General features: G+C 44.1%; 8 protein-coding genes across 8 annotated transcripts; 2 read left to right on the top strand and 6 right to left on the bottom strand.

Annotated features, from left to right (window-relative positions):
* Positions 1-218: 218 nt before the first annotated feature.
* O0I10_011162 (uncharacterized protein) lies at positions 219-1614 on the top strand (the record flags this gene model as incomplete). The annotated part of the gene is made up of 5 exons (XM_058491132.1): positions 219-328; positions 393-500; positions 571-682; positions 754-851; positions 948-1614. 5 exons carry the CDS (start codon positions 219-221, stop codon positions 1612-1614), a joined length of 1095 nt encoding a protein of 364 aa, XP_058338128.1.
* A 223-nt stretch (positions 1615-1837) lies between these two features.
* Positions 1838-2887, bottom strand: O0I10_011161 (uncharacterized protein; the record flags this gene model as incomplete). The annotated part of the gene is made up of 1 exon (XM_058491131.1): positions 1838-2887. One exon carries the CDS (start codon positions 2885-2887, stop codon positions 1838-1840), a length of 1050 nt encoding a protein of 349 aa, XP_058338127.1.
* A 356-nt stretch (positions 2888-3243) lies between these two features.
* On the bottom strand, positions 3244-4287 carry O0I10_011160 (uncharacterized protein; the record flags this gene model as incomplete). Its single annotated transcript, XM_058491130.1, has 1 exon — positions 3244-4287. The coding sequence occupies one exon, from the start codon at positions 4285-4287 to the stop codon at positions 3244-3246; it is 1044 nt and encodes a 347-aa protein (XP_058338126.1).
* A 208-nt stretch (positions 4288-4495) lies between these two features.
* Positions 4496-5095, bottom strand: O0I10_011159 (uncharacterized protein; the record flags this gene model as incomplete). The annotated part of the gene is made up of 1 exon (XM_058491129.1): positions 4496-5095. The coding sequence occupies one exon, from the start codon at positions 5093-5095 to the stop codon at positions 4496-4498; it is 600 nt and encodes a 199-aa protein (XP_058338125.1).
* Positions 5096-5340: 245 nt separating this feature from the next.
* Positions 5341-6831, bottom strand: O0I10_011158 (uncharacterized protein; the record flags this gene model as incomplete). The annotated part of the gene is made up of 7 exons (XM_058491128.1): positions 5341-5398; positions 5472-5584; positions 5653-5714; positions 5777-5882; positions 5949-5997; positions 6082-6401; positions 6589-6831. The coding sequence occupies 7 exons, from the start codon at positions 6829-6831 to the stop codon at positions 5341-5343; spliced, it is 951 nt and encodes a 316-aa protein (XP_058338124.1).
* Positions 6832-7912: 1081 nt separating this feature from the next.
* O0I10_011157 (uncharacterized protein) lies at positions 7913-9950 on the bottom strand (the record flags this gene model as incomplete). The annotated part of the gene is made up of 4 exons (XM_058491127.1): positions 7913-8611; positions 8676-9172; positions 9256-9531; positions 9605-9950. 4 exons carry the CDS (start codon positions 9948-9950, stop codon positions 7913-7915), a joined length of 1818 nt encoding a protein of 605 aa, XP_058338123.1.
* A 606-nt stretch (positions 9951-10556) lies between these two features.
* Positions 10557-16317, top strand: O0I10_011156 (glycogen debranching enzyme; the record flags this gene model as incomplete). The annotated part of the gene is made up of 9 exons (XM_058491126.1): positions 10557-10697; positions 11206-11327; positions 11412-11444; positions 11701-12200; positions 12276-12867; positions 12926-13565; positions 13627-15469; positions 15584-15664; positions 15758-16317. The coding sequence occupies 9 exons, from the start codon at positions 10557-10559 to the stop codon at positions 16315-16317; spliced, it is 4512 nt and encodes a 1503-aa protein (XP_058338122.1).
* A 256-nt stretch (positions 16318-16573) lies between these two features.
* O0I10_011155 (uncharacterized protein) lies at positions 16574-19181 on the bottom strand (the record flags this gene model as incomplete). Its single annotated transcript, XM_058491125.1, has 15 exons — positions 16574-16717; positions 16788-17021; positions 17097-17352; positions 17441-17586; positions 17659-17844; positions 17906-17953; positions 18066-18110; positions 18170-18201; positions 18263-18295; positions 18381-18389; positions 18455-18554; positions 18614-18692; positions 18750-18878; positions 19020-19050; positions 19109-19181. 15 exons carry the CDS (start codon positions 19179-19181, stop codon positions 16574-16576), a joined length of 1545 nt encoding a protein of 514 aa, XP_058338121.1.
* Between the last annotated feature and the right edge of the window lie 847 nt (positions 19182-20028).

The raw sequence follows: 20028 nt of genomic DNA, 5'->3' as shown, positions 1-20028 counted from the left end.
AGTAATAAAATTGCGCCACATGCGTTTTTTGCTTCGCCCCAAACATGATAACAATGGGATCGACATGATCCATCTCTTTAAGGTTTATCATTGTGTTACCATCCGGTTTTTATATATCGATCGGTTCTTGGATTTTCGCTATCAAAGCAAATGTTTTTAACTTCCACAGCTTCTTTTTCTGTTTTCTTATCCTTCCTTTCCTCCTCCTTTCTTTGATCATGCGGCTGTTATTACATTTCGGTCTCCTAGCAACAAGTATCCTAGCCAACCTGCCATCATCTTCAGCACTACGCTTTGGTGAACAGTGCGATGCTAGCCCTATCTACACGTAAATTTGAAACCATCACAACATCATTAACGAACACACGAACTCACGATGATGATCATTACAGCGCAACATGGCAATACGACGACTCTTGTGAAAACATCTATTTATTCTGTGACCCTGCGAGCAACACATGCAAATACAGAGGATGCACCAACTCGGATTACCTTGCAGGGTGAGCAATCACGACGATCCCTTTCCATCAGCCACATGATGATATTTACACACACACACATTTCATTTAGATGGGATACCAACACACACCCATTCCCAACTCGATGCACAGGCAATACGTACTGTCCCGATGATAACTCTGAGTGCAAAGAAAGGATCGCACCTGGCGGTCATTGTGAATTGGTAGGAGATAAGACGACTTTTATATTGGTTGGATCCATATCCTCCTAACTTTTTTCATTATCGACATGTAGCAACGTGATGATGAATGTGCAGGCACCAATCCTATTTGCTTGAATTCAACATGCTATGTCAAGGCGGCCCCGTTGGGTGGTAGCTGTGGTGCCGACATGTAAGTGGCTCCCATCTATTTTTTTCTTTTATCTTTATGTGGCTAGTAGCATTAATACTAAATGTGTTTGTACCACCCTCCTTAAATCAACAACAGCACCATGTATGTCACCTACGACGCCGATAATTATGCATTCCAACAAACGATTGTACGTGACAACTGTACCATGGGCACCTACTGTGTGGATGACCGATGCATTGATTCCAAAGATTTGGGAGCTCAATGTGAACAAGATCGTGAATGCCTATCGGAATATTGCAGCACAGAGGGTGTGTGTGTCAATGGCCCAGATGTTTTCCACACTATCCCCAATTGGCTCTGGGGCGTTGTTGGTGCAGCCATTGTGATTTTTATTCTTGTCGTTCTCATCTTGCTATGGTTCTTGCATCGCTATCAATCCAAAAAGGAACGTGCAAAGATCGCCAAATTCTTTGGTGACAATGAAGAGTTTGCCAAATACGCCATGTTGGAAAATGACGCCATGCCACTCTTTGGTGATGATCCAAACAGCAACAACTCAGGCGCAGTAACACCCTCCCCCAATAACAGCCGTACAAGCATGGTTTACTTGACGACGCCCGATTATTATGAATCAAGTGCACTCTCCACCCATGCAGGTCGCAAGAGCTTCCGTAACTCATCCGCATCCAAACTACGTGAATCCACTGCATCATTGGGTATGGTTAGTGGTCGAGAATCAGGTCACTTTGGTGGGCGAACTTCAACCACACCTGATCGCAGCCGTACTCCTGAACCATTTTAAGACACCCTTCGATAGAACAATATACCTTTAAATAAAAAAAGATTGAATGAGACCTATTCTCAAATACAATGTGTGAGGGATGTCATTGTTTAAGGTGCCTATGATAGGGTCACAAAGAGCCCTCATGCATCATCATGTCATTGTTCCCATTTTCCAGCTGCTCATTGAATTACATTGCCATGGTACATGAAAACTTGAATTCTTATTATCAATGACAATACATCTACAAACGACTAGCTCGACACAAAGGACATTCACCGTGCCAGTTGCTGATACAATTGCCATGGAAACGATGCTTGCAGTTTTTGGGAGTTGTGTAATCATCGTCAAAAGGACACAAGCACACAAGGCAGAATTCCTTGTAGTAGCCTTTCTTCAAAGGTCGCGTTTGGATTGCCAATCGATCCCATTCGGCCTGATCATCTCCATCAAAGACGTTGTAGTCATCATTGTCGATGGTTATCCAATCTGATGAATGCTGAATGCCGTTTGATTTGAGCCCATGCGTGCGATATTCGCATTGGTGGAAGCCAACCGTGACAGGATCAACATTTTCGCTATGGCAAAGAGGGCAATCAAGGACATCCTTATCCAACTCGTATAGTCCATAACCCTGCATGCAGATAACATGGTAATCGGGAGTGCATTTGCAATTCACCTCAATATTCATGCCTTCACATACAGTACGTCCTTCAGGGGCATCATCCGAGAAAACCACGCGATCCATATGGCCATGCTCGACATCAGCAAACAACGATCCACCACCTCGTTGCTCTATCATCATATCAACCATTGAGCCATCTTCAATGCCGTAGTCGACAAGACGCCTTCCACCAAGTGCTTGGCCTTTGAAAATCAATCGCTGGCTGTAGTATCCAATGCCCACGCGTTGATACATTTTCCATTTGATGTCCTCACCGGTGTTTGATTTGGAAACAGCGACTTTATACAACCTTCCCGAACCACTGCTGATCAAGATGTAGAACTTTTGCTCGCCAGGAATAGGACTTGGACGGCCCACAGGAGGTGCTGGTTCATGCATAAAGTTCAGCGTGATCAAATTGCCGTACACTTTACACTCATCGATCGTCTTTTTGGTGTCAACAATGCCAACGCCATTGAAGTGAATTGCTGTGCTGTGAATGAAGTACTTTGAGCGTAGCAAATTCTTCGCACGATCCATGAGCATGCTGACCGGTTCGTAACCGAAATAAGGGACAGAGAGGGTTTCACCAGGGAAAGGTGCGAGAAGGATTTCAGCTGCGCTTGCCATGTCTACGCGTTGATAATGAAAAGGAACAAAAGTAGTTGAAAGGTACCAGCCACATCAAGACTATTATGCAAAGCTGTATTCATATGAAAGCCTCACACGTGACACAATCCCAAAACGTCGATCTCCATTGCCATGGCAACGTGATCACTCTACTGTACATGCGCATAGATACATGGTGCACTTTTTGGGTATACCTTTGTTAGTAGCTTTATTACTCAAGCAGATAGCATGTTTACGCCTCGAGGGGTAAAGGCAATATGTATTAGGATGGACACGATAATAAAAGCCAATTCACTTTTCAAGCTGCATATTGATTTATTTTCATTGAGATGTTACATTGAAAACTGATGCTATAACTACCAATGACTTGCTTGACATGTGGGACATTCACCATGCCACTTGCTGATACATTTTCTATGAAAGCGATGCTTGCATTTTTTCGTTGTGAAACGATTGCCAAGAGCTTTCAAGCAAATAACGCAAAGCTCGCTGTCGTATGTTTTCTTGAGTGGTCGACTTTGAATAATCAAACGTATCCATTCGCATTGATATGATGAATCGAACAAATTGTAGTCCTCGTTTTCAATACGGATCCAGTCCGAGGAATATTGCGATCCATTCGTTCTGATACCATGCGTCCGGTACTCACAATTGTTGAAGCCAACAGTTATTGGCTTCACGTTTCGAGATCGACACATGGGGCAGCGAAGAACATCTTTGCCCAGCTCGTACAACCCATGTCCTTGCATGCAGATGACGCGATAATCAGGTGTGCATTGGCACTCTGCTTCAATGTTTGTTCCTTCACACACGGTACGGGCTATAGGGGCGTCATCCGATAATACGATTCGTTCTTGGTATCCATTCTCAATGTCGGCAAATCGAGGAGGTCCGCCGCCACCTCGCAACCTCGTGATAGCATGAATTACGGCACCACCTGCAATCCCATTGTCCACAAGACATCCTTTTTCGAGTTGTTTATAATTGAAAATCAACCGTAGATCACAAGAGAGTCGCAAATCCTTCTTAATTCTCCACTTGAGATCTTCAACAGTGCTTGATTCATGCATAGAGAGCTGGTATTGTTGTCCCATCAATGTTTTCACAAGGATGTTGATTGAATTTTTTCCAGGCCTTTGGCGTCTTTTTGGTGGGGCAGACATATACTTGAAGTTCATGCTGATAACGTTTCCGTACACCTTGCAATCGTCTATCGTTGCTTTTTCATTGCGAATGCCAATGCCATTGAAGTAGATTGTCTCGCCCCCGATCAAGTATTTTGCGTTGAGCAAATTTTTCGCGCGTTGGATAAGGAGGTTGACCGGCTCATAGCCGAGATAAGGCACTGAGAGCGTTTCACCGGGGAAGGGAGCAAGAAGGATATTAGCTGTACTGGCCATGTTTGCGCTGAAAAAAAGGAACAAGGATGTCTAAGGGATTCAGTCATTCATTTGATCACATACGCAATTATGCAAAGCTGACATTCAATAATCAAAATGATGCATTTTATCGACGTTTCATGAAGATAGCGAGCTGCTACAATCGTGCTATATCTTAATTGGAACGATAAACAATATGATGATGGGTGTACGTATATGAGAGACATCACTACAGAGGTGCTTTGCAATTGGGACATGTGGGGGTTTCCTTTGACCATCGTTCAAGACAATGCCGGTGGAAATAGTGCTTGCATTTTAGCGTCAAGTGATCACCAAAGCAGCGTTCGAAACAAACAGTGCAAGGATCATGCGTGCAAGCATAAAACTTGATTACATTTCCTTCAAGTACAATCCGCTTTAGCGAGTAGTGATCTTCAGGTAGAGCGATCCATTTGGACGACCTTATATGACCATTGGCTTCGGGAACACGCATCCTAAACTCGCATCTTGAAAATGGCATTGGCATATCCGTATCCGGTTGATGTCGCAAAGGATAGCATTTGAATTTAGTTGTACCATGCTGAAGTCCTTCCATATTGAATCTGTATCGAGAGCACCCACATCTCATTTCGATCTGGGGGTAAAGTGGATTGCATGGGCTGGCTCCAGGATACGCAAGACAAAACGAGATAACGAGAATTGAAACATCCGCCAATTTAATGACTTGTTGGCTACACATCGCTCCATCTTCGTTAAAGTTGACCTTGGGAGTATCCCATGGAGCACGCTTCATGTAAATAGTCACGTTGACGCCGTTGCGGTGTTCCATCAGAATGCGTTATGTGTCGTTGGATGAAAGAATGAACGAAGATATAAATGCTGGGTCAAACAAAGAAATGCTTTCATGATCGATGATGCATAAAGTTGCCGCACGGTGTAACACTGGTGATGCATTTCAATGTTGAAAGCTCTCGTATACGCATCACCTCACCTTATCCATGACACAACCCACCACTGGATACCCACATTCGCTTGTGTAATAACATTTATAAATAGTACGGTGGTCTACATTGCTCATAAATCCAAGAGGGAATTGTAATGGGCACCTAGTGAATATAAATGCTTGTGATAGCTAATAGAAAAACCAAGCCATTGCATTAGCATCCAAATGGATAAAATGACCAACAAGGAAAGATGTCACTTACGCAAGCTTGAGAGGCTCCTTGCCAGGGAAATCCTCCTCATTGACCTTAAGTACTGGAGCACCCATTTGAACGATATGTACAGGAACCTCCTTCACCCTTGACAATGCCAAAATCTACCCATCATCATCATCCCATCAGCGTGCTATTCCTGCTTTTTCCATCCACTATATCCGGGACTCACCTCCAATTGACCGCCCCACCGAGGAGTGTTCTCGATATCATTGCAATACTTTTCAAAGTCATCTATCAGGGAAATATTAAAGGAGTAAGACCTAATGCATATGATTTCTCTCTCTTTTACGTACCTGCGGTGAACATGTCACCATCATCCTTATAAAGGAAGGGAATGAAATCATCAGGGTGTTCTCTCATGTAGCTAGCTGCGGCCTGCCGAAGCTCCTGGTGCGATACCTAAATCATATCCACCGTCATCAGTATCCCATTGTAGACCCGATATCCATCATAATAATACGATACCTGTTGGTTGTATCTTTCATTCAACTGATTTGAGATGGCGTTGTAAAGGCTGATATAGAAGGAAAGAGAAAACATGAGACGCCACATCCATAATGAACTCCTTAATACAGCCACCCCGAATCAAAATCCTTACCAGTGACCATCAGCAGTGATTTCACGCACACGCAGTTTCATTGGGCCAAGCAATTCTCGAATAGCTTCCTTTTCAACGGCACCCATATCCACTTGTCCACTGGCTTCCTTTTCAGCTTCATCCCGCATACGTTGCATCTCAGCTTCTCGACGTTGCAATCTCAATTTTGCCTTGTTGGGCTTCTTTTTCTTTTGAGCAGCTGCTGGTGGTTGTGGAGTAGAGGAAGACTCTGGGGCGGTGGATGTGTCATTGTTGTCGTTCAATGATAAGGCGTCAATGCGTTCAAGTGAGATACCATCTTGACCTTCTTGATCTTGATCCTAATCCCATTGTCATTTTAAATTTAGAAAACAAATAAAAAAGATGGCGCGTATCGTATGTGTCAATCATCCATGTCTCCTATCCAACGTGCAACAAGCTGCAATGCCATCATACACATACACGCACAATCCCCCTTTTTTCTCTAACGTCTCTCCCCCCCCCCCAACCAACCAACGCATAACATACCTCCAGTTTACGTATTTCCTCGTCATGCTTGAACTGCAGCTTCGATTGCATGTCACTGATCCGAGAGTTCATTTCTCTTTTCTTTGCCTTGGACGCCTTTTCAACTGACTTGCGCAAAGACGCGATCTTGGTCTCCAATTGCTTCGTTTCCTTTGCATGACGTTCACGAATGGAAGCGAGTTTGTCGATGGGTTGATCTTGAGTGGTTGAAGTGGGAGGAGCAGATTCTTCTGGAGTGCTCATTGTGAGGTGTGTAAAAAAAGGTGGGTGTGGTTGTCTGTCAAAAGGGAAATGCTGAAACAGGAAATTAGGCAGCGGTAGTCCAGGATCCCGTTTCATTCAATACAAATTGTATCTCTTTGTCCGGTGGGTGGTGGGTGGATGATGTCTCTCTCTCTCTAAGAGTGAACCCTTTCTTCTATAATACATTTACTCTCCTTTGGTCCTCCTTTCTTGATTCATCATTTCCTCCTTGTTTATCCATCCATCATCCATCATCCCATCCTATGTAAACCATTCCCCCAAATGATGAGAGTGAAAAAGAAACTTTAAGGTTCTTTATCTTTACATGATGTTGCTGCTGTGTGTGTGCACACCCAAAAAAAGGGACTAAAATGCCAAGACTTTTTCAAGGAGCAAGCCCAACTCTATAAGAAAGGGGGAAGTGATGTTTGTTGGTTCGTGGAGGTGGAGGTGGTGGTGATGGGCGTGGATAGAGAGAGAGATGTGGAAAATCAGGTTATATGTATGTATGGAACAACGACTTCTTAACCGCCAACGCCGCAACCGCCACGTCTTTTTGCTACTCCTTTTTCCCCCCAAACATGTCGTGATATGGATCCCACATTGGGTTCTTTTTTCCTTTCCGACGACTGCAGCTCTCCCCTGCAGCTTCGAGTTGACACAGCAGCAGCAGCCATGTATCATATATCCACGAGCTTATCAAAAGGAGTCATTTTTTATCATTGATACACGTAGTAACAATTCTATTATTGACCATGTATGGCTTTTTTAATACAAAGAGGCTTCATCAATGCGCAATGGTAAATGCTTTTATGTATAGTAGAGGGGAAAAAGTAAACAAGGAAGGGTGATGTGGTAGGGTGTAAAAGGCGTATGGCTGTGGAATGTGGAGTGGTGGTATGATGTGATATGCGGTGACAATGAGAATGTGTGTGCGTGTATGTGCGTGTGTGTGTGTGTACCATTCTTTCGACAATGAGTGTGGATGTGCTTGGGCTTGAATGTCGTTTGTTTCCTTGTTACTCTACAAAGCCCTTCTTGTGTGTGCACACACAACACACACAAAGCACACGTAAAAGGATTACTGTGGATGCCGTGATGATGTATGCTGCGAGGTGGAATAATGGCTATCGTTTGATAAATGAGATGCTTCCAATGAAAACTCAGAGGTAAATAGCGTTGAATTGGTATGATTGCCGTGTTGTTGGCTGGTGATATCACTGCTTTGACGCATGGTTTGTCGCGATTCATTAATGGCTGAACGATCTTCAATCATGGTTGCTGATGTTGGTCGCGAAGGATCAATCTCATCGTCCAAAAGAATCGTTTCCATATGATGTCCACCATTCGTCTTGGTAGCTGCACCTTGATGCATATACTCAATAGCATCATCATGTTGTTGTTGCTGCTTCTCGTCGTACGTTTGTTGCGTCTTTTCATCCGAAGTGCTATGATGTTTGCCACCGTGATCAGCTGACAAGGTGTATGGCTTGTTGCTCAACGTTTCGACAGGTGATGGTGAACGTGGTGGCATGTCATCGGCATGGTCTTCCTCGTCACGAGCAGGTGGCATTTCCTTTTCTTTGGCAGCATCACGTTCGTTGCCCTTTTGTACCCATCGTTTCAAAATGTCAACTTCAATGTTGCCAAGAATCAATTGCTCAACATGGTACAAAAGGAGAGGTGTAGATAAAACACCCACTGTGCCTGGATCACCACTCTCATACAAGACATTGATCAATGGCACACCCATGGCAACCGTTTTGGTAGCACCGCAAAACTATGATTTGAAAAATGGATTAGCCTGGTGGTCATGGATACGGACTTTACAATGTGATAGTTACCATGACAGCAACGGTATCCTCACGAGAGAAGCGCATGCGCTTGACCCAACGTGGTTCCTTGAGCGATGATGGAAATGGAATGTATGCCAAGAACATGGCGAGCAAAGAGAAAAGAATGTAAAATCCAAAGTTCATGATAACGACAGCGACAATATCAGTGGCCGAAACCGAATTGAATGAGCCAGCGTAAAAAGCGTCGCAAAAAACGGACCACACCATGAGGAGCAAGCATACGCTGCTAACATCTGACAATCGCCATTTGACCTTGATCCTGGCAACTTGCTCGGTAAAGATGAGTTGAATGATTTGGCCAACAACCAAAGGCACCAGCACAGTAAGGCCAAGCTGTTTGAGCACAGATACAAAATCAACGGATCCACCGGCTTGGGCCGTTTCATTTTCGGGTGTTGCTTCGATCAATGGTTCCTGGAAGGTGTCCACAAGAGCGGGTGAAATAAAGATGCCAAGCACGTTGCCCAAAGCTGCATTCATGAGTGCTAAGGAATAAATATTTGGTGAGTTACTTTTTATTTGTGTATTGCATGCATGCATGTGTGGGTGTCGGGAAAGTAATGTTTACCTGTCGCTTCATTTCCCTTGGCGTTCTTTGTCATGACAACATTGGATGAGACGGTGGTGGGTGTACTAGCGGCAATGACAACACCCATCAACACCAACGAGTTCATGGGCGTGTGTAACTTGAATAACAACAACACAAGACCAAAGACAAAGAATGGGATGATGATAAGATTGATGATCTGCACAAGCAAATGCAGCCGTACGCGTAGCAATGTTTGCGTCAAAATCTTTGTGCGTAGCGAGAGTCCCGAGATCAAAAAGATGATGATAACAGCACCTGTAACAACAACAACATCAAGATGTTAGCTTGCTCGTGTCAACAATCGCATGTTTGTATGTGTATTATTTACCCCACTTGATAGACCATTCTGCATGAATGTAACCGCCTTTTCTGGCAACATCGGGTGCCGCCCTTGCAACTGAAATGACAATGGCAAGGCCAAGCAAAAACCAATATTTTTTAAACAGCTTTTTAGCTAGAGCTTTAGCTTTGGCACCCTTGGTTTGATCGTCGTTGGTGTTGTTATCAGTAGTGGGTGCAGGGCTTTGTGCAGCGAGTGTGGTTGAGTCATTGTAGGAGGGTGGCAACGACGGCTTTTGTGAAAGCGGTGATGGTGAAACCAAACCAGATCCCTTATGGCCAAGGGTGGCTTCACTTGCAAATGACGCTGTTGCTTTTAATCTCGAATCATCCATATTTGCATATAATTAGAAAATAGGTGTTGGTCGTGGTCGTGTGATTATTGTTGGGTAGATTGTGAGTGTGTGTGAATAAATGGGTACGTGCGTATATATGTGTATTAGTATGAAACAAAAGATAGGGGGACTTTTTCTCTCTCCTCTGGATTAAAAACAACGAGAGAGAGAAAAAGAAGAAAAAGATGACAAGGAAACGGCAGCAATGACAGCACAAGCAAAGACATCCTTTATAAAGCTGCAAGCTAGCAGCATGCCACTCTACGCTCTTTTGTTTGGGGGGAGGGATTGGATCAAGGAGTTGAATAACGAAGGGATGGGAGATAAAAAGGGCGAAAAGAAAGCCACGATGGAGATCTTCCCAATATGGGGGGTTCGTTGGGGGATACGTGAGTGAGCGAGTGAGTGAGAGGGATGGGATGGGAAAAAAAAGGTCCAGTTATGCAAAATGGCGATGTCACTTTTTGTTACTTTTGACCCAATCATTTTTCCCACAGGATACGATGTTTATCATGATGGATGTTGCATCCATGTTTCTCGTTTCTTTTTCGTTTTTGATCGTCTTTACGCATTTAACGTCCGCATCTTGTTTTGTGCATAACATCAATGACAATCGCAGCCGCCACACCAAAAAATACAATCCTATCGACCGGAACCGCTGGTCAATCCTCGTCCACATTACCCCTTGTTCCTCCTCTATACGCCTTACTCCTGGCCGATGATGGTTCACCCGATAAATCCAATACGGTGAGTATCGTTTTCGCTATAACTGTGATTGCGCGCTTTCATGCTTTCTCTCCCCATATCCCTTATCCTATTGCCTTTCATTTGATCTATTCCGTGAGCACATGTTTGCTGTTGTTGTTGATGGGACATGATGGCTGCTATATGTTGTCGCATCCATGTGTGTGCATGTTTGTTGCGTTTGGGTGGCAAAAGCATAGCCAGATATATGGGAAGGTTGATGCACGTTGTTGACACACCAACATGCAGTTTCAACTATATACACATACATACATTCACACAGCCTGGGCTTACTTTCTTTAACTTCCATCACACCCCTCCCCCCTCGCTCTCTTTTCGCTTGCAGTCTAGCAAGCTGATTGAGTCCCCCGCTTTCTGCAAACTCTTGCATGGGAACATTCTCTCCAGAAACGAGCATCTGCATATACAAAAAAGAGAAAAAGCCCTATGTGGTAACTCCCTGTGATGATTGTATTTATTGATCCTTATATGCTCTCCTGCTACTCAATAGTATGTCCGCATCCCGCTTGGTAATCAGCCTTGTATCCTACGTTTCGTATTAAGGAAAGGATCTCTTGCTGCTACATCATCATCCACTTTACCACGCTTGCATACGACGTATCCCATCCAAGGGTAATGATCAATGGTGATGGTGTCAATGTTGGCTTTAATCTTTCCTTTTTCCTTGAAGCTGACACATTCTTCTTTTCGAGTTAGACCGTTTGATCGAGCAACGTTCCATGCCGTCGAGTAAGTTTATTCTCCTCTTTTGGTCTACATGGGCCTTGTGCAGCATGCACATATCTTCTGTACTTCTATATACTTTCACTTTCCGGCTGCTGAGTGTCAGCAGCTGAAGCACGCGAGTCTCAACTTTGACGCACATACAATAAGGGGTGGTGTATACGTGTGTGTGTGTGTGTGTGTGTGATGAGAGAGACCATTTGCAGATTTTCATTGATAACGGGAAGGATCAATGATGTGTTACTAATGACGCCTTTTTTAGATTCGATGCCGATGGTATATGTGACATTCCCTTGTTGACACCTGGTGCATTCGAATACCATGTTACGTTCGAGAACAACACAAAGAGTGAGCGTGTGGGCTATTTTGTGGTGGAGCCACGATTGTATCAATCCTCTTCTCATAAACAATTACCGCTGGATGCCATTATGATCGAATCAATGATCCCAAAATGGATGGGCCCACTTGCTCGGTGGCAACCGCACATCGATCTTGTCCAGCGAAGTGGCTACAACATGATCCATTTTGCACCCATGCAACAACGTGGATCATCCGATTCACCTTACAGCATTCGCGATCAATTGCTGTTTGCCGATGATTTGTTTGATAACCCCAACCTCTTGTCGCGTGAGGATCGTCTCAAAGAAGTGCGTCAAACCATCTTCAATATTCAACATGAGCATGGCATTTTATGCTTGTCGGATGTTGTGTGGAACCATACAAGCCATGATTCCGTTTTCCTTCAAGATCATCCAGATGCAGGTAACAAGCTCAATTTCGGATGCATGCATATGCAATAAATAGTACACTCCTTCTAACATGGCAAGGCATACATAGGTTACAACCTTGAAAATTCACCCCATTTGGTACCAGCTTATGAATTGGACACTGCATTGCTCGAGCTATCGAAAAGCATAGACCAACATGGATTACCACAACGCCTTGAAACGAAGCAGGATGTCGATAACGTCATGTCGCATATCAAAGATAGCATCTTTCCTCAACTCAAACTTTGGGAATACGACATCATTGATGCTGAAATAGCCATTCAGGAATTCTCATCAGCCATTACGCAATTATCGTCATCGTATGAAGCACACAAAGACGTGTACAAAGGAGAGGAGGACGTGGCAGAAGAACCTATCAAACGACAAGCCGAGCTATTTGGTGCATACGCAATCATTGAAGGTACCCATGGAACACGTTTTCATCGATCAGTTGATATTCCTCGTGCCATTGCTTTTGTACGATCCTATGCAAAAGAAGACCAATACAAGGCTGTGTTTCAGAAGTTGATCGAACAATACAATCTTGTTTGGTACGAGTTGTATGACAACGACGTCAAGATTGCATTGGATAACATCAAGAACCGGATTACGTATCTCCGAATCGATGACAATGGGCCCAAATGGGGTGAGATCAGTGAAAGGTATTGTTGCTATCCACTTTTATGGGGCCAATGACTAACACCATGATCATGGTTATAGCTCTCCCCTTGTAGAAAGCTATTTTACGCGTGTTAGCGAGAGCATTCAAGTGGCCAACAATGGATGGATTTGGGATGCGGATCCTTTGGAAGATTTTGCAGGTCCAGAATCTCGTGCGTATCTCCGGCGACAAGTGATTTGTTGGGGTGATTGTGTAAAGCTGCGCTATGGCAAATCATTTGATGACAATCCATGGCTCTGGGACCACATGCGCCAGTACACCGAACAAGTGGCATCACTCTTTCATGGTATTCGTATCGACAATTGCCATTCGACACCATTGCATGTAGCCGAATACTTGTTGGATTGTGCACGTCGTGTAAGACCTGATTTGTATGTCATTGCCGAATTGTTCACGGGTTCACCCGAAATGGATGAACGTTTTGTATCGCGTCTTGGCATCCATGCACTCATTCGTGAAGCAATGCAAGCTTGGGATCCTCATGAAATGTCACGCCTTGTCCATCGCCATGGTGGAAAACCAGTGGGTAGCATGGATCAATTCATTCGTTGGAAACGCATTATCAAGGGTGGCAACGAATACATGCTTATCCCAATTGAGCATGGTAGCATGCCCCGTGCCCTGTTCATGGATTGCACCCACGATAACAAAACCCCATTTCAAATGCGTACGGCAGAGGTAAGTAATACCATCGGAGTATCATAGCAACGCCTTGTTGCTAACCCTTATCGTACAACAGGATGCATTGGCCAATTCGGCATTGGTGGCCTTTGCGGATTGTGCAACAGGCAGTGTCAAGGGATACGACGAGATTTATCCACACCTATTAGACCTTGTTGGTGAAAAACGACATTATTCACCCAATGTGGATACTTCCACCACAGGCATTATGCGTATCAAAGAACGACTACAGCACCTGCACATGAAGATGGCATTGGAAGGATATCGAGAAGTGCATGTACATCATGAAGGTGACTATGTATTGGTGCATCGCCAACATCCACGAACCCACGATGGCTATTTCTTGGTGGCACGAACCGCTTTCCCTGATAAACATGGATCCATCGACCCCATTCGTTTACATCGCACTCGTTTATCTTTTATGTTTGGAGCATCGTTGCATGTTGACACGGCTACAGCTGCTCCCTTGGATACAAAACATCTTGTTGGCTTACCAAGTGTGCTAGCAGATTTGCCTGAACCACCTATCCACAGCCGCGAAAATGGTTTCATTGAGATTGAGTTACCCTCTGATTTTACACCAGGATCCATTCTTGTGTTCCAAACATTTGCACAGATCCATGATACGAGCAACGTTACACAGCTGGTCACCACCATGCCGGGATCGGTATTGGAATCAATGGATGTGCTTGATTGCAACGTGGTGTTGTATCGTTGCCAAGGCGAAGAATTTGACGCTACAAACGGTGGTGGTGTATATGAAGTTCCAGGATGGGGGAAAATGACATACGCTGGATTGGAAGGATTCATGGCTGTATTGCGACCGATCATCCGTGACAATGACCTTGGACATCCATTTTGTGATAACCTACGCAAAGGACATTGGGCTATGGATTATATTCAAAATCGGCTTGAGGAATATCAAAACAACTTTGAACATCATCATTTGAAGCCATTGATTGAATGGTTTAACTCACGCTTTGGTGTCATTCGTGGATTGCCTGATTTTTTGGTGCCAAAGTACTTTAGCATGGCTGTGCATACTGCATACGAACATGTGCGAGATCATGCATTGCAATGTATGGCACCATTTGTGCATGCAAGTCTTGATCCGTTTATCCATCAACTAGCACTATGTAGTGTGCAAATGCTAGGTGTTGTCCCATCCACCTCACTCGAACCAATCAAGATCACCCCCACACTCGCTGCTGGATTGCCACATTTCACTCATGGTTGTATGCGTACATGGGGACGAGATGTTTTTATTTCATTACGTGGCTTGCTAATGGTCACTGGTCAATGGGATGCTGCACGACAACACATTCTTGCTTTTGCATCAACATTACGCAATGGCTTGTTGCCAAATTTATTGGATGCTGGTCGTAATCCTCGATACAATGCACGTGACGCTGTTTGGTGGTTCATGCAATCGGTCCAAGATTACTACAAACTTGCACCTAATGGCGCTGACATCTTGAAGGCCAAAGTCCAACGCCGATTTCCTCGCGACTATGAATGGGTATCACACGACCATGGCTATGATTGGGAGTGTACACTTGCCGAATTGATACACGAAATCATGCAGCAACATGCCAAAGGAATCCATTTCCGAGAACACAATGCTGGACCTACTATCGATCAACAGATGAAGGATGAAGGATTCAATATCGATATTGAAGTTGATTGGGAATCAGGTGGTGTGTTGATCGGCGGCAATATCTGGAATTGTGGCACGTGGATGGATAAGATGGGCGAAAGCGAAATGGCTGGCAACAAGGGGTATCCTGGTACACCACGTGATGGTGCTCCCATTGAAATCACTGGATTACTCAAAAGCGCCTTGCGTTGGCTGTCATCATTGTGTAATACTGATGTCTTTCCATGGAAGGGCGTTGACCGAGGTATGTAATTGTATACAAGGTTCATTTTATTGACATTGCATTCCCTCCCTCGCTCACTTACTCACTCACTCACTTTCACCTCCTTGTTGTTGCCTTTGACCTGCATAATTTAAGCCAACGGAAAAACAATTACGTATTCTGAATGGAACGATCTATTACAAAGCAACTTTGAACGCATCTATTTCGTGCCAAGAGGTATGTTGTGTGCCAACCATTTCTCCCTCCCCCAATTCTACCTCCTCCTCCTCTTCCATTTCGCCCATTGATTTATCACCTCCTTAATCATAGAACCCGACCAAGACACAAACTATGCTGTCGATCCATCTATTGTTCATCGTCGAGGGATATACAAGGACGTCTATGGGGCTACTGAACCATATACTGAATATCAATTTAGACCCAATTTGTGTGTTGCCATGGTTGTTGCACCTGAATTGTTTAACCGTCAACATGCCAAACAATGCCTACAATTGATGCACAAGGTGTTGCTCGCCCCCTTAGGCATGTGCACCCTTGATCCAGCGGACATGCGTTATCGCCCATATTACATTAACGGTGAAGACTCTGACGACTTTGATACCGCTAAAGGGCGTAATTACCATCAGGGACCTGAATGGATATGGCCCGTTGGCTACTATTTGCGCGCTGCTTATCAATTCGGTGCTCTTTCCTCTTTGGCTATTGCTCGCGTGCTTCATGCCCATCGTCAAGAAATCGAAACGAGTACTTGGGCCGGCTTACCAGAACTCACGAATAAGAATGGCGAGACATGTTGGGATTCATGCTTTTCACAAGCTTGGTCAGCTGCAACCATTTTGGATCTTTTGCATGACATGCAACAACAATAACCACCTTCTTCTCCTCTCTCTCTCTCTCTCTTTCCCTCTCACTCATTGTCCATATCGATGGATCCACCCCACACACTCCAAAATAGTCGTATGTATGTGTACAAAGGGTCGCATTGGAAGCGTAAAAAAGTCACATTCGTTGTTTTTGTGCCATGATTGTGGGTGTACGGATGAATGCATGTGCAATTGCGTTGTGCGTTTGTGTGTGATTGAGTGCGTGTTATGCGTATGTGCGATGGGGATATATAGATGCAATTCATCCATTGTTCTTCATGCAACGGTACATTTCTTCAAAAAGATACTGTGTTGTGCCTGGACATTCTCGTTCGGCTTGTTGAAATGATCGTCGTAGTGTTTCCAATGCTGCTTGCGATTTATGACTCCTGGTGCCATTCTGGAGCTGTATTCATTCCCACATCCATCATTAGATTTTCTCCTTTCATAATGGTATTGATAAATGATGGATTTACCTTGATAAGCGCTGGAGCAACAGCATCTCGTAGAATCGATTCACTCTTTAACGAATGCATGCTTCGAGTAGAAGGGCTGCTACTGGGAAGTTGTTGGTGGTGGGTATAATTGTGCTGCTGCTGCTGGTGATGGATATCGTTGCGAGACATGAACTTGGGATCAATTGCACGAACAGTGTTTTGGCTTGTTCCATCATCAGATTCACTGTACAACGTATTGCTTGACATGGAGCTCTATAGATGCACACACAAACACGTGTTATCTTCATATCCCACACTCTTCAAATACTCTCTCATCTTGCGTCTTACCCGAGAATCACTAGTACGAGATAAACCAGGTGATTTGCTCATAGGTCGTGCACCACCTAGTTGACCTGATGGTGATGCTGGAAGTGGACGACGTTCATTGCCAAGGATCGACTGCGTAGTGCTACCAGCATATGAATTAAGCGAATAACGACTTGAGGCTGCTGAGCTTGGAAGACCCATTGTGGGTTTGGGTGCGGGTGGTAAAGATTGCCGAACCGTACCAAAATCCCATCCATCATCGTCGGCAGGTTCCATGCTAAATTGTGTAACACGATTAGACATTTATAAAACTCCCGCTACTTTGCCTTTTTGTCCATTCAACCGAAAACATAAAGTATACTTACGTTGATTCATCTTCTGAAGCATCACTTTCTCGTGTCTCATGCTTGGATGCCCATCGTTCATGGTTCTCAATCAGTTCTGTGAGATAAGAAATCTTCTTGGCGCCTTTGATGAACTTGTGCTTCAAAAGATCTTTGGCAGTCGGTCGCTGTTTGTTTGAAAAGCACGCGTTTTAGTGCTCTAGAAATCTTCCGTGATACAATCTTTTTCCCTCACTCACCATCTTTGGATCGGTCTGCAAGCACGCATTGACGAAATCTCGAAAAGCTTGTTTGTAAGATCCTGTCAATTGGGGTGGTTGATTCTTGGGTATAAGGAAAAGAACTTTCATCGGATGCATATCAGCATAAGGCGGTTCTCCTTTGGCGAGCTCAATAGCGGTGATACCAAGGGACCAAATATCGGCCTATATAGATATACCATCCACATTCAATATATGTCTAAAACAAGCCATTACCCTTGCTCACCTTGTAATCATAGCCTGATTGTTTGATAACTTCAGGGGCCATCCAAAACTATCATTGAAATGGTAAAGTCAGTAATAAGATCATGGATCACGTCCGTGCTCACTATCCCCAAAATCATATGCTCCAACTGCTTCCCCCCAACCGGGTATGATTGACTTACCGGTGTGCCGACGAATGTGTTTTTCTTTGTCAAACTTGCCGTGAGCTGGATGTAAAACCACGAGGTTAATTTGTTGTTCATTATGATATAGGTCATAGGTATACCTGTCCAGACACACCAAAATCAGCCAATTTCACTATAGCAGGTCATGTCAGCCCTCAACTTTTAGGTATCATTATCATCAATCAAGCCTTTACCTTCACCATTGGAACCAAGCAAGATGTTGGCAGCTGCAATCGTTTACGTTATGTTAATCATCCATTCATCCATCTCCTCGCGTTCTCCTTTCTTTCAGATATGCCTCTCCTTGCTTACCTTTGATGTCTAAGAAAAAAGTCAATTTGTGAGTAAAAATGATAGTACCAAGCCATCGGATATTCTAATCTTACCTCTGTGTAATTTGCCTTCGCCGTGTAGATATTCGAGACCACGCAACAATTCACGTAGGATGATGGCAATGTATTCCTCCTTCATGGGACCCGATTTCATCTATGATTCATTCGATTTAGCAACCACATGGACATATGCGGTGAAAATGTTTCACTTACGAGATCGCTGCATGAACCACCTGAGCAATACTCCATGACGATCCATAATGAGCTATCCTTGAGATAAGAGCCATGGTACCTAATAACGATAATGGGTCAATGCGTTGTCATTATGTAATACTCCACTAGAACATACTTTGTCACGTAGAGTGAATCAAGTTGCGAGAGAATAGCTATTTCTTGTTGAATATCGTCAATCTCGTCCTCGGCACTCTCCAAATCGATAATCTTGATAGCAACAGGTCTTTGCGTTCGCTTGTCGATGCTATAAAAGAGAGCGAGAAAGGGTGTGTCGTTAGCAACAGTTGTTCCCACCCCCCTTTCCTCATTGCCGTTCACTTTTTCACTTTTTCTCTCCTTCCTTTACGCGCGCCCCTGTTCCTGCAATTCATCTCCTTGCCCTTACCCTTTAAACACTTCACCAAACGATCCCTTGCCTATAAAGCGTGTTGGTTTCATTCCAATGTCGTTGGCATGGATACTGTTGGTGCTTACCGATGCGTTCGTGTTTGGCATAAAACTCTTCGGGATCAGCTGTATGTCGTGCAGTATTCTGGAATGGGCTCATTAGTTATGACAAAGAATAAAGTAGTAGTAGTGACGTTGTGGTTCTAACCATATGGCGTGTTTATTTGGCGTTGCAGTGACCAGATAGAGCGTGTAAGGTGGGGAATGTGAGTTGAGTGAGAGAAAGAGAAAAGAGGAAGAGAGAAAGTAAAAAAGATAAAAAAGGGATTGAAAGTAAGAAAGAAAGAAGGAGCAGTAAAACTACCTAAACGAGGAATCTCAAAAACACGGATGGGAAATGATCACATTTGAAATAGCAAGCTTGCAGCCAAGTCTGGGTTTCCTGACGCCATGTCAAGCGCATGGATAGCCTCCTATATATGGTTGCAGATAGTGTGTATATAAATCAGTCATCTACAATATCAGCTCACAATTCATTCATCCGTACCTGACGGCTGACACCGAGATTCATCAAAATACTAATATGATCCTCCGGGTATTTGCTTTCTATTTCATTGTTATCAATGTTAGACTCTCTTTGTTGCTTGCATGTTGATGTTTACTTGCCTTGTGATGATGTCTGTTGCTGTTGTTGACCTTGTGGTTGTTGTTTTTCCTGTTGCTGTTGTTGCTGCTGTGTTTGAGCGGTACCTCCTGATGATGTTGGTGCTGCATCTCGGGATGAAGACCCTACAGCATTAGCTGCGGCTTGTGGTCCGGCAGTTCGTGCTTCAGTCGGCATTTCATCTTCTGCACTGCCATGAATCTATATAATCCCGCATCCCGTTCTCCTTGTAAGGATCCAATGATGCATAACACACACTCAAAAGCCCGCCTCAACAACCTCCCCCCTTCTTGTCTTATCATACCTCAATCATTCGCTGCTTCTCCGGAAGTTCGTGTTCATT

This window comes from Lichtheimia ornata (genome assembly GCF_029851405.1).
Source record: "Lichtheimia ornata isolate CBS 291.66 chromosome Unknown scaffold00083, whole genome shotgun sequence".
Taxonomy (NCBI): Eukaryota; Fungi; Mucoromycota; class Mucoromycetes; order Mucorales; family Lichtheimiaceae; genus Lichtheimia; species Lichtheimia ornata.
The sequence above is the reverse complement of the archived record's forward strand: the minus strand, read 5'-3'. Positions and strand labels throughout refer to the sequence as shown.